This window comes from Aspergillus neoniger (assembly GCF_003184625.1).
Source record: "Aspergillus neoniger CBS 115656 unplaced genomic scaffold BO87scaffold_24, whole genome shotgun sequence".
Taxonomy (NCBI): domain Eukaryota; kingdom Fungi; phylum Ascomycota; class Eurotiomycetes; order Eurotiales; family Aspergillaceae; genus Aspergillus; species Aspergillus neoniger.
Window position 1 is genome coordinate 223,689 of NW_020291152.1, and position 13,915 is coordinate 237,603.

Here is a 13,915-nt window from a genome sequence, read left to right on the forward strand (position 1 = left end):
CTTTTTTTCATTACTCTTTCTCTAGCGATCCTACCGCCCAGTAGAATTATGATCCGCTCCGAACCACCCTCTCGGAGTCACAAGGCGGGCAGTCCCGCTGTCACCTTTTTTCTCAGAACGAGAATTGGTGGGTGTGTATATGTGTATGTGTATGTATATGTATGTCCTGGACAACTGAGGGGTTAAACTCCCCATCGATTAGTCCTCCCGTATACGGGCGATAAGTTCACATAGTAAGTAGTTATCGGACGGTCTGACCAGGCCGGCCCAAACTCCTTCCCGTTCCCCCCTCCCCATAAGGCATTTGGGTTGGCACATCTCATGACCTTGCGAGAAAAGAGTCAGGAGTCAGGATACCTAGCCGGTCTAGTGAGGGGTAGGGGGAGCTTTATGGTCCTTGCTGGGACAAATGATAGGCCTGAGACATGGAATTGATCTGCAATTTTGGGTCCGGCGAAGATTTACCTGTAATCGGTCTAAAGAATGGCGCCCGGACCTCGTGATGACCGCATCCCATTCCATCTTTCTATTTGCTGGTCGCCTTTTCCACACACACGCACACACAGACACACACACACACAATCCTCAAAGTCTGAGTGGGTTAAGGGTAGGTAGGTAGCTAGCTAGCTAGGCAGAATCTTCAGCCAGCGCCAACGCCAACTTGCCTGCCTGCCTGCCGACCACCGCGGACGGTACGGAGAACCCCGTCCTGGCATGTGTTTGCATAAGTTAGGTGGTAAGTAGTAGGTAGACACGGAGTTTCGGCAGTTCAGTTTACTGTACTGTATATGGTGCTTGCGCCGCCGGAGTTTTCTGCTGTCAAGGAAATCCCGCGGGTTACAGACGAGGTTGCGTTTGTGTTGGGGATCGGACTCTCCTTGTGTTGCTTGCTGTTGGGTACGTAGGCTCCAGATTATTTTTTATCTATTTAATTTTTTTTTTTCGATTAGATGGATCCCCAAGTCAGACGAATGAATACTTTGCAAAATAGGTCTGGCAAATTCCAATCTTGAGATGGCGCTTACTACCTACCTATCTACTTACCTGTTTGCTACTAGTACTAGTAGGTTGTTCGCAGAACAAATCCCGGGGATTCATATCAGGTTAGCACAACAGCAGCATCAGCCATGGGCACTACTACTAGCACCAGGATCTTTCTTTTCTTCCACCTGTGGTGTATTCGCCCCCTCTGCTCCCCAATTCGATGGCCATTTCCCAATAGCCACAGTGTGTCTCTACCCGTGTAACCCCAGTACGAAACATCGAGCTATCTGTACGTAAAGGACAGGGCTATCCCTTGCTTCCGGCACCTGATCATTCCAATACTAGTTTGAGAGAGAGAGAGAGAGAAAGAGAGAGATAGAGTCAGAGAGAGAGTCAGAGAGTAGGCCTCCTTCTCCTCTCCGGCCCTACTTGCCGCATAGGTGTAGTACCGACGCACAGTATGCACATCATTTGCTACTAACTTTGCCAGTCGACCCAGCCTTGCAGGATCTCCATTCATTAGGGAAAACGTGAACGGAAAGAAATCGTGCGATTCCATTCTTACAGTAGTCCATGCATACGATGAGTCGGTAGTGAATTGGCGGGTTTGTTGAGTATGGTTAGAGTTACTGTAGGATGGATGGAGCCTGGCGCCATCGCCCTTTCTTTTTTTTATTTTTTGTTTTTAATTTTTTTGCCTCTTGTGTTAAGAACTGTTGAAGTCTCAAAGACAGACCCAACATGCCGCCAGCCGATGGTGGGTTCCAGGAGACGGGATCATGGAACGTCACTAAAAAGGCGGATCGACCGAATGGGGGGACAAGCTGTTGAATTCGTTGGCTCTCCGAAGCCAGAAATGGGTCACCAGTGGAGGGGCAGGCAATTGGCGGTAATGAATAAGGCATGGCTTGACTCCGATTTTGAACTTTGTAAGGTACGGAAGATTCCGTATCTGAGTGCGAGACGGTGAACATCGGGTGTAAATCTGGAGGTGGTTTTTGTTATGGTTGGGTGCTGTTGGGTCATCGCGTCAGTTAGGTTTTTGTTTATGCTTTGATGTGAACAAAGACGCGGAGGACATGGTCTTCTGCGGTAAACAAGTTTGAGTAGAAGAGTAGAATAATAATGTGCCGGAGTTGCGGTTAGTTGGAAAGTCGAGAGATCCATCAGGATCATGCCCCTCCATTTTCCCGAGACCGAGATTATTCCAGCCGAAATATTAGGGACGGTTTAAGGCCACGACGGTGTGTTGATATTACCCCACTAATTGAAGGTGAGGGTGATCGGGCTGCTGTGCTTGCGAGCCCAGTCACTCGGTCGTCTTACAGTCTTGCAGTGTGGCAGCAATAAGCAAGACTGTAGCCACATTTAGCCTAATCAATTCACAGTGCTCTTTGACCTTTCCTTTCATTTTCGTTTCCGTTCTTCATGTTCTTATTGATTTTTTGCTGGTTCGCGCGGGAATGTACTAGTCAATGCTTTCAGAATCAGAGGCTCAGACTGGTGAGTTTACTAGTCACCGAGTCACAATACGAGATAGGTAACTATACGAAGCGCGACCGAAAGGTGGCAAACTGGGTACTCACTCCGATGCTGCGTCATGAGATCTACCCCTTATACATCTGCGCACTCCCTTTAGACGGTAGACTATTTTAGTAGTATAACAGACTAGCTAGGTCAGTTCTTTGTGTTAGGTTGCGAGCATTCATGTTTTGAATACGCGCTAATGATGGGGTTTATTGAAGATTGGCATGGGAAAGAAGGCTGTTAGGCGTTTGGCAGAAAAAGGTTTGTTTTGGCCGAATGTAATCCGAATGACAAGCTGCGACCAGTAAGCCAAACAACTAAAAGTAAAAAGGAGGGAAACCCAAGGTTCTCTTCCGTAAGTTACCGTTCTTCGGACCACCGCGGATAAGTCAGCGGCTGTCCCTGAGGTGAACCATGATTAGTCGCAGATGAAGACCCAGGGAACAATTGCCGTTTTGCTTTTTTTGGTTGTGGGGTGGAAAGAAAAGGTAAACAACCAAGATGATAACACGTAGTAAGGGTAGGTATTCTACCTGTACTCCGTACTCCGTCCTACCCCGTAGCAGCAACCAGCAAATGTATGTATCATGTATGTGCGCAACCATGTATGCAAGTTGGTGACAGGGGCCTCCCTGGGTGATGATCTAATCGTCCAGCTGCTCCGGTTTTTAGCGGGCGGGCCGGGTAGAAACTCGAACGGTGGCTCGCCCTTCAGAGAGGAGAGACATGGCACTGGTCTAGCTATGATCATGACAGGTATGGAGCCCAGAAGTGGCTAGTAGGTGATTCATCTACACGACTGTTTGAGAGTGTGTAGAATTGCACCCAGCTCTAAGTAGGTTAATTTATAATAAAAAGAAGAACGAGGTCTGCCTTGGAGCCTGTTGAATGCTCCCCTCGCCTCGGGAATTTCTAGGACCAGCGTGTCCCGATATATTCCTTCTCCGCCTTTTAGAAGCGCCCACCAGCTCCATAATCCATGCAGAACTCTATTGAGTTCGTCTTGTGCATATCTGAGCGCACAGCATTGGCGTAGCAAGTCAAACCCTTGATTCCAATGACCAAGTGACACCCGAGCAAGGTGGAGGGTGCTCACCGTCTTCTGCTCCTGCGTGGGGCACCGTCGTAGTAGTAGTAGTAGTAGTAGTAGTAGTAGTCGTTCAGGTCTCCCTTTCCCCCTCCCTGGGTCGCATCATGCATACCTCATTCCCGTTTGGCTTCATACTCCGAGTCAGGGCCTATTTGTCCTGTGCACTTCTGCCCTTTTTGTCCATTTTCATCTGCTACCATCCAGGTAAACAATAATGCTTGGCTTTTCATCGTCGTAGCATACCGTCCAGGGCACTCCTGTCGGACACCGTTGCAGGGACAAATTGACTTCTAGATCTGAGTCCGTCCCGTGGGTGAAGATAGGGGAATGGACACCCCCCTTGCCAATAATCAGGTGAATTAAGCCGAATCACAGGAGTAAGAAATGGATGGGCACCAACAGACCGAAAGAATGAAGCCGAGAGGCTGTGAGTGTTGACAGCAGGCATGTCTCGAGTGTGTACACAAGTAAACTTCCGTGCTACCGCCTGGTTAAGTCATCCATCTAATCAGCCCTTGGGAGGGATAACTGAATTCCTTCCCCGTCTGCTGTGGCTGGTTTGTCTGATTGTCGATTTCACTCTTGGTTTCAGTTTTGTCTTGCCGGAGTCCTATGAGTCGCCAGGAGTGTCCCATCGACTCACCGGCTGTGTGATAGGACAAGAGGACGACCTAACGTATTTACTGTCGCCTCTCAGGCTCTTCCTTCCCCTCAGGCGGAAACATATAATCGGTTTCCCCTCAATTTACACCATCATCACCACTCAGATTGATTGACCTCCTCCCCTTTGGCCACGGGAGTCACTACCCCTCGAAGTATTGGGCACCGATCATTTCACAATCAGCTCACCCATCTTTAAGCCTTCCCCCGAGGAAAAACCGGTCCCAATCGGACCCGTACACCATTGAATACTACTACTACTACTACTTGTAATCCACCGCCAACGGAGAGCGGTTGACGTTGGGTGTGTGTGTGTGTGTGTGTGTGAGTGAGTGTGTGTTTGAGCGCCTTTCCTTAATTATTCTCCAGCCCACCCATCCATGTGGCACTGAGGAAGACCGGAGCTGATTGCGGGCCCCCAACAGATCGAAAAACCGACGGTACCCAGTCAGTTCCTTCAGTCTTCCAAGACTGCACCACAGCTGGTTGTAAGTGGGTTCTCATTTCTTCTTTATTTTGCGAATCTCATTTTAGCCCGTCCTGGTTCAGCTCCAGTTTGCGGCTCCACTTTCTGCCCTTTTTGTTTTCTGGTCTGTCACCAGCAGTCGGAGGCCGAAACTGAGATATTGAAGAAAGCAAAGAGGAGAAGAAAAAAAAAAGTGAGAACAAAAAGAAAAAGAAAATCAAATTTTTAAAAAAAAAAATGAAAAAAAGGGAGGGAAATTCTTACTACTATTTTCCCTTTTTGTCTTTTGCTTGTCCTTTTGATTTTCGCTTCCCTTATTTTCTTTTTAACTCTTTTAAGGAGGAGTAAAAAAGAAAAAGAAGGAAAAAGGAAAAAGCAGGACTGCCCAGACGAATTAGAAAGGCGATCTGTCAATTCAGGTGGCTTGTGTTAATTCATGCAAACCAGGATCCTGGTTCAGGGTTACAAGACCCAGTCCCCTCAGAAGGCGTGCACCAAAAAGAAAAAATAAATAAAAAGAAAACAAAGGAAACCCAGAGGAAAGCAAAAGCGAAACATCAGACGAGAGGAAGAAATCAAAGCAACGAAAACGCGGATCGAAAAGCAGTTCTTCATCTGGACGGTTCACTGGAGACATCTGAGATTGTGAGGTGCGCATTTTCAACTATCATCAGCATCATCATTCCCATCATCTGTAAGGAATTGCAGAGCAGCAAATCGCCCATATTCCCTAGCTACTGCTATTACTTTGCGCGCACCGGCTGTTCTATGGGCCCAATAAACCCCCCTCCCTCCACCAGGAAAGAAGGGAAAAAGAGAGGGGCAAGCAGACCTCTTCATCTGCCACACTCTTCAAGACCTATCAGCCTCTGCTAGGTTGGCCGTTTGCTTGATAGTTCATTTTCCTTGTCATTTGCATTTCCATTGACTATTAGTTATTTCATCCTCCCATTTCTCCTCCTCTTTCTTGCTCATAACCCCCTAACTAACCTTCTCATCATTTTGGTGTTCCCGCAAGACTCGATTCCGCCTTTTACCCATCAGATCCATCCATCAATCCACTCCTGCCGACCTACCACTTACTACTCCCGGTAGTAGTGCCCTCCGGACTCACTCTGATCAAGTTAACTTTTCGCTCCTCCAAGAGTGACCGGACGGGAAGTCTGGTTTGGTCAACCTGCTATTTCTAGTTTAATCCCGTTCGAGGATCCATCGACTTTCCTTCCAGACGTCCGGCCGTCTTTTAGGGAACCCCTCCGAATCCCTCGACCCTTTTTTATTATTCTTTTTTTTTTTTTCCCTCTCTGTCTTTTCTTTTTTTCCTTCTTATTAAGGAAAAAAGACACCCGCCAACAAAGCTCTACTACGGCGCTTCCCACCGTTCGATCGACCTGTTTTTGCACCGGGCGACCCGACAGCTTGGCTTAGCTACCTTAGCTAAGAAATACTACCTACTACTATCTACTCCCCCATCACCGCACCCGACCTATACTACTACTACTACTACTACTTGCTTCCTTCCACTTAATCGGAAAGCGCCAGAACCAGTGCTAAAACCCGCCCGGCGGTATTATTATCATTATTATCACCACTACTTCGTCTTGCTACTAACTACCGACTAGTTAATTGTTCCATTTATCTTTGGGGCGACGCGAGACACTTGTGTCTAAGTACGTACACATACCACTCTTTTTTTTTTTCTTACCTCCTCCCCTCTGCTCTCAATCCTTTTCTTTCGCTTTGACTTATTTGCTTTTTATTATCTTACACTGCCTATTTTCATTTTCATTTACATTTTTCTGTTATTTTCCTTTTTTCCCCCTCTGTCATATACCCCGGGCTCGTTTTTCAAATTCTTGTTATTTTTGGTATCGGTATGATTTGATTCCTGGCTGTCACCCCCGATGACTCCGTTAACTTGCGTGGCGAGGTCATCTCGGGTTTCCTGGAAATCACTTGTGGTATTTGACTACTACTTACTAGGAGTGGTTAGGACGGTACCTGCTGAATGACCGCTCCTTCAGTAGTAGGGTACCTACTGGGTTGACGGTTGACTGTGGTGATACTACTACTAGTAGTTTGCCCAATTGCCGGCCAGCCAGGGTCGGTGTGTCCATCGCAGACATTGATTGATTACCTTTTAGTCGCGGCGCGGATCGCTTCTTGTCCTCCACCTCCACCCCCTTCTCTCACTCTCACTCACTTCGCTCCCCTGTCAAGTTATACTTCCTGTCTGCTACTATTACTATCTTTTAGCCCTCGCACGCTATTGCATCTGCTTTTGTCTGATGATCATCCTTCGACTTATATTTTCTCATCTTATTATTGTTCTTATTACGAAACAGCGCCGTTGCCTTTCTCCAGTCATTTTTTACACCTTTCCCCACCCATCACAGCTATTTTCAAGCTACTACTATTCATGACTTCCTACTAGTACTAATTTTGTTATTAACCGCTGCCACTCCTGTTCCGCTCCGCTTTCCCTCCCACCCCCCTCCTCCCTCCCTCCCCTCGTTTGCTCCCCCTCAACTGGTTATTGTTTGTCTTGGTTTCGCTGATCGTTTGACCGTTGTCCTTCCCGACCGCCGCTACTTAATCCATGTTTAGCTAATTATCGAAAAAAGCTACCGGCTGCTTGCGTCAGGCTCCCTCGCTGATCGATTTTCTACCCCTCCTCGCGCGCCTATTGAATCTTGAATCGCGCCAGCCTTTCCATGCTTCGTCGGTTGCGCCCAGCACTGTAACCAGAAGATTGCGGACTCTGAAACAAAGAACCACGGCTCGATAGCACCGACATTAGCTTTCGTACCATTCTGTCCATCCCCCGAATCGGAAACTTTCTGCGTTCACACGTTCCACCCAATACTCTCCGGTCGCACAACTGAGTTTTTGATGCTTGTCTGGGACATCATGTCCTCCTGACTGTATGACTATCCCACTGAGTCGACTATCCACCGTGGATCCGCGGCAACCTGCAATTAGTGGCCATAACCGGGGCCTCTTGAACGCCGACGTCGTCCCGATCAACGACAAGCAGAAAGTCTTTCTTGCCGGTTCTGGCCCTCCGTCGCCAATGCATCGCGTACAACCTCTGGACGGATCGCATGGTCCGCCCAGTGCTCCAGCAGTCTACGAGCAGCCATGGCGCCCTCCATACTCGTCTTCTTATGACGGACATCCTCCGGACCAGCGTCGCACATCGAATGCTCCTCAGCCTGCGCTCCCACCCCACGGATACCCGATCAACCCAAACCGGGAGCTGCCGCAGCTCCCACCAGACGGTCCATATGCCCGACAGGGCAGCTTGCCTGGTCCGGTGCATACCCCCCCGGAAGCCCCCACTCCTCATCCCAGCTTTCGTCCTATGAACGGAACCCCCCATGAGACCGCTCCCCATTCAGCACCCCCCGACTATCGCTCGCGGATGTCTTTCACGCCTCAGGAGCCTCACAGCAATGGGGACGCTCCGCTCCCCGCCCACACTTTACCCCCGACTCAGTATCCCACTCCGGTTCCGCATTTGTCGCATACTCCTACGCCGTACGACTCAGGTCTTTACGGAAACCAGGCTTACGGGATTCGCCAGCAGCGAAAGGCCGCGCGAGCGCAACAGGTGAGTTGTCTCCTTGCAGCTATGTCAGCTGAGATAATATCGGGGAACCCTGGCTAACTCGTGATCTTTGGCTACCTTTGAAGGCCTGCGATCAGTGTCGAACGAGAAAGGCCAAATGCGATGAAGGCCGGCCTGCTTGTAGCCATTGCAAGGAGAACAACTTGATATGCGTTTATAAAGAAGTTCCCCCTCACAAGTCTGTGATCCGGCAACTGATACCGATGCCTCCTATCAATTCGATGGACATGTGCTGACGGCGTATCCAGGCAAGAAAAGGCAACACAGCTTCTTCTGGACCGTATCTCCCAGTTGGAAGACGGTCTCAACGAAAAGATCGAACGCATTAATGCACTCCAGGTCGAGCACTCGAACCAACTTACTGCGCTGTATCCTCGGTTGAAAGAGGCTAAAGCGATAAGTACCAAGGAGACGACAGAGATGCCGGCAATTCCTCGGATATCGAAGGCGGATATACCTGATATCTTACAAAAGACCGAAACTAAAGAAGAAGACATGAACGCGATTGTCGGACAGGAGCTCGAAAGAGCCGAAGGGGAAGTGATTCCGCAGGGCGAAGACGGTGATCTTTCAATTCCTGTCGAGCATACCACTGCAGCCCACAAGTTGCTTTCGTGGCCGTCTATCAAGGCTCTTCTTGAACCAAGAGAGTACGATGAAGATTATGTTATGAAGCTGGAGGAGGAGCGAGGATTGATCCTCGTTTACGGCCGCGGTGAGGGACACGATACTAGTGAAAGCCCGGCAATGACCTTCTCATCATCATCATCATCGTCCCGATCCAACTGGGATCAAAGTTACAGCAATGGGGCTCCTGCTAGCGGCCAATGGAATCCAGGCGCCATCCAAAATGGCACTCATCTCAAACCCCTCGGACCCAGCATTGATGATTTTGGAATATTCAGCACAGATGCCAAAACCGTTCGTCGTTATCACCAAAGCTACCTGAATCACATGCACAAGCTTCATCCATTCATCAACCTAACCGAATTGAGTGCAAGCATCGAATCATTCATTCAGAAATACTGCTTACCCGACGTTTCTGTTCCGGTAAACATCCTGAACAGCCATACCGCCGGTGACATACCACGCGGTGCGAAGAGGAAGCGTTCTTGCGATACGCTACACGGCGCTGGGTGCGACGTCCAGTTTCCCCCTGGTGCCAAACACGAAGGCTCTAGCGGACGTCGCGTGGAGAAGTCACTGGAAAATGCTATTGTTCTCTTGGTTCTTGCACTTGGCAGTATCTGTGAAGTTCAAGGAGCCATCCCTGGTCCAGTTACTGACACGCCCGTGGACTTTCAGAAGGAGCGGATTCCTGGACCCTCTACACGCAGCATGCTATCATCAGCAGATACGGAATTAGTTATGCAGTCCCAGGGAAGTTTCTTCTCGCAGACAAGTAACCATTCTTTTTCACCTGTTACCGGAGGGCAGAAGGCTGCTCCCGATCGGTCGCCATACCCGGATAATAGTCACTTACGGAACGTGGATGTCATTCCTGGCTTGGCATATTATGCGTATGCCGCACAGATATTGGGGAGTCTCCAAGGCGCGAACGGGCTCTATCATGTTCAAGCAGCCTTGTTAGCAGGACTCTATGCGGGGCAGCTAGCACATCCTTTCCAGAGCCATGGATGGATCTACCAGGCGGCCAGGGCATGCCAAGTGCTTGTCCGATCGTACGTTTTTCTCCTCTTCCTCCTGGGATCCCGAGCTAATCAGTCTCAGGAAACGGTATGAGCAAATGAATGACGGCCCGCTGAAAGACCTATACAACTTTGCGTACTGGACCTGCCTGCAGCTCGAGAGGTAAGCACGCTGCTCTCGCTATGCGCTCCAGAAGTACTAATGAGTTGTTTCGTAGTGACATTCTTGCCGAACTGGATCTTCCGGCTAGTGGTATATCTCGCGCGGAAGCACGGATTGAGTTGCCGAAGGGCCGAACTCTCTCTTTGCCTAACGACCCTGCTGCTCCGAACACCATGATGATGTTCTTTTACTCCGCCCAGATCCATTTGAGAAAGGTTCTGAACCGTGTTCACACCGATCTATACAAAGTCGAAAGTAAGTTGACTCTAGGCAAGCGGGGGCCCTTGGCTGTACTAACGCCTCTTTACAGAACAGAATGAGAACAGGTGGTCTGCTAACGTACAGGAGATCCTGAGCATGAACCTTGAATTGTGGAGAAGCAGCTTACCCGACATAATGAGGTGGAAGGACGCGGACCCTCCACATGAGGACATCAATGTTGCTCGGATGCGAGCTAAATACTACGGCGCACGCTACATTATCCATCGTCCCCTCCTTTATTGGGCTCTGCATCATTCGCATCCTGCCGAAAATGGTCGATCAGCGTCAGTGGACTCTCCTACCGGATCAGCGATGTCGGGAGCGAAGTCCCAGCAGGTCTCGCCCTCAATGGCGCACAGCCAACGTGCTATTACTATGGCGCGATTGTCTAGTGATGTTGGTACCATGGGTCGATCCGCACCGACGCCAACCCCCGTTCCGACAGGATCGCGACCAGCACTTGCGTATCGCGATCTCAACCCGAAACTACGAAGAGCGTGCAAAGTGTGCATAGACTCCGCCATATTGAGTACCGAGGCTTTTGATGGCATCAAAGGTCGGCCGGTAGTAACTAATATCTTCGGCACAGCTCATGCGTAAGTGAAGTTCAACAGAGGCCGTGAAATCGGAAAGTGGTGTCGCTGACCTTTCTGTTTCTCTGCTAGTCAATTCGGTAACATGCTTGTATTGTCAGCCACCTATATGTCGAGCCTTTCAGAGTTGGTTGACCGGAATGACCTTGATCGCTTGCTTAAGCGAACAATACGCTTCCTCCTTCAAAGCCGCGAGATATCGCCAACCCTACGCGCCGATGCAAAGATCCTCAGCGAGATATATGAGAAGATCTTTGGAGAGCCAGCCGATATCGTGGCTCCGTAATTATACTGACAACAGAGGCTGAGAATTCTGCGTTGCCTCTGGGTCGAGGCATAGATTTGGCCCCATACACCTGATTTTGCTTTGTTGTTATTCTTCACATGAACCTTGCGGGTTGATACAGTTAGCGGGAAAGGAATGTTCCCTGCATCTTTCTCCACAGGATACTAGACCACATTCTCCCGATTAGGATTGTGATACAGCATGGTATATACGGGGAGAGCTGCATGGTGGCTGGCTGGCTCGGTTTCCCCCTCGTTGATAATTGGTGATTTCTCGCAGCGTCTGTGATATGCATCTATGTTCTTTGTGCCATGCATGTGAAAGGGAGAGGTGGCTATCTGAGATTAACATTACCGTCATAGTTCTGGCAGTTTTCTGTCATTGTTATTTCTGGGGGTTGGATTGTTGTGGGATCAAATTTTGCTTTTTCTTTGGAGTTCCTAGTGGCGTCGACTTGCATCCTGCTGTTCGCAGACAGGAAACGGATTGGGAGGGATGTCTGATTGCATTTCAGCGGATCAAGGATTTACCCCGCGTACAGTACACTCGAGGATTCCAATTACGGCCGTACAGTGCATGACTATCTATTTGTTTTTGGTGATAGAAGTTTTACCTCCTTTTTTTATTATTTTTTGTCTCCCCATTTCCCTCATGAAGGAGACGGGCCGATGGACGTTGAAGAGGCGTTGGAGACAGGTGGTTTGAACTAGGCAGGATGATCAGCCATGCTAGATATCACTGTGACCTATGTAGAGTTTAGTGGCAAATGTTCATTGCACCAGAACAAACGGGCATGGGCTTGTTGTCGCCGCCATGAGTGGTGCTCGGCCAGAGCATCCAAATGCGCTGGCATCCCGATTGGGAAATGTTTGATTCGCCCAGATCATCTCTCGGCTGCTAACGTGAATAGCTCATATGCACCACCGTGGGCTCTTTTTTCTGTCTCTGGCATGGCATGCAGCTAATCAATTTGCCCTGCCAGTTGTCATGGTCCCAGCTAATGCTGCATGTCACTCACTCATTGGAAGGAAGTGGGTGAGCGGCCCATCCTCGGGCTTTCATTTAAGATGCGTGACAACCCCAAGCATGCAGTATTCAGACTAAGTAGATACTCTGCTATTTCCCCCCCCCCCTTTGCCAGTAAATGTTGAAATGGAGTTTCTTGAGGTGTTTCGGGGTCTGTTGTTGAGGTGGTCGAGTTACAGCTTACTGGTAGAACTGATGCACTTGGCTGATGATCTAGCTAACTAGCCCGCTAGTATCCAATGTGTCTAATGATCGCTAGACGCGCCATCTTCGATCGTAAGTTGGTTGTAGGGATGTGGGAAAATGGATATGATTAATTAAGTGGATGCGTATACACATCTTTATGAGTATTTTCTTATTTCATGAAACGTGGATATTATGGGTCTAGTAGTGTCGTTGTTGTTCAGTGTTTCAGTCGGAAGGAATCTGCACGGCCATGGCTAGAGAGGTATGTCGTGCATGCAGATGTTGGACGTATGTAGTAAGTAGAGTACCTGCTGCCAGATAAACTAACCTGTATCAATCGGGATCAAGAATAGGAGGTTAATTTTTCTTGTTCGGTGAGCATGTTTTCTATTTCCGCTGAGAGTATGAAGTGAACTACTTGTATGCATGAGGGATGTACATATGGGCTCTTCAGTGTTAGAAGGGTACTACTCAGGGCTCAGTAAGCGTGAGTGCGTAATGGAAGTCAGCTCAGCTCTGGGAATGGGACGATATGACGTATCAGCTTTGAAGGAGCTTAAGTGGCAGCTACTGAAGTGGTTACCAATCGGGCGATTTGGGGGAGGGAAAGTTGGGACTAGTAAGAAGGAGGGATCCCAGCAAGAAAGTGTAAGAGAGCCAGTCCAGTCGATGAAGGGTAGAATGAAGGAAGGAATGAATCGTGGTCCAGCCAGCCTCTTCGATGGGGGGCCCCCCAGCACGTGCCCGGGACTCCCCGGCCACCCTCCCCAGCCTCACCGCGAGTTTTCTTCAATTTCCTTCCGATTCCCTCGCATTTCCGCTGAATCCCTCGCAGGTGATGGAAGATCGAGAGAAGCGGCTTGAGTGTGCCATGACCTCCAACTAACTAACTTCTTGTACTGTAAGTAGTACTTTCTCACATTTACATTCTTCTCCATCTTCCCTTTTGAGATCCGATGAATGCTTCAACCATCAAACTATCCGCCCGCATCTGATCGATCGAAAACATACCCCACATTCCTGGTTGTTTAGCACGTCACAGATTCGCAAGTCTAAAGAAGATTCTCTCATCATCATCGTCATCGCATCTCATCTCATCTCATGCAATTTAATATCATTCTTTTTCGGGTTATTTTCCATGGTCTCATACTTGATTAGATTATTAGACCATCCCGAAACACACGGACTCTCTCTCTCGTTGCTCATCCATCGTTGCCCCATCTTGGTCCATCACGCTAAAGCTGTTAGTGGCTGATTGTCTGGAGCAACCGAGCGCTTGCCAGCCCGCCTCTTTTCTTCTGCTGCTGCTGCTTTTGTGTTGAAGGCTGACCGTGGTTCTCTACCTTTTGGTCTCCGCTCCAGCTTGGGAGACCCTCCGACTTCCCGAGAAAAA

The 13,915-nt window shown here is 49.0% G+C and overlaps 2 protein-coding genes across 2 annotated transcripts; both read left to right on the forward strand.

Moving 5' to 3' along the window:
- Nucleotides 1-976: 976 nt before the first annotated feature.
- BO87DRAFT_378242 (uncharacterized protein) lies at nucleotides 977-1,703 on the forward strand. The gene has a single exon (XM_025623756.1). It carries the CDS (start codon nucleotides 1,015-1,017, stop codon nucleotides 1,279-1,281), a length of 267 nt encoding a protein of 88 aa, XP_025477845.1. The 5' UTR covers nucleotides 977-1,014; the 3' UTR covers nucleotides 1,282-1,703.
- Nucleotides 1,704-10,190: 8,487 nt separating this feature from the next.
- clcA (putative C6 finger domain protein) lies at nucleotides 10,191-11,455 on the forward strand. The gene is made up of 3 exons (XM_025617851.1): nucleotides 10,191-10,425; nucleotides 10,486-11,027; nucleotides 11,097-11,455. The coding sequence occupies exons 2-3, from the start codon at nucleotides 10,528-10,530 to the stop codon at nucleotides 11,308-11,310; spliced, it is 714 nt and encodes a 237-aa protein (XP_025477846.1). The 5' UTR covers nucleotides 10,191-10,425; nucleotides 10,486-10,527; the 3' UTR covers nucleotides 11,311-11,455.
- Nucleotides 11,456-13,915: the final 2,460 nt, after the last annotated feature.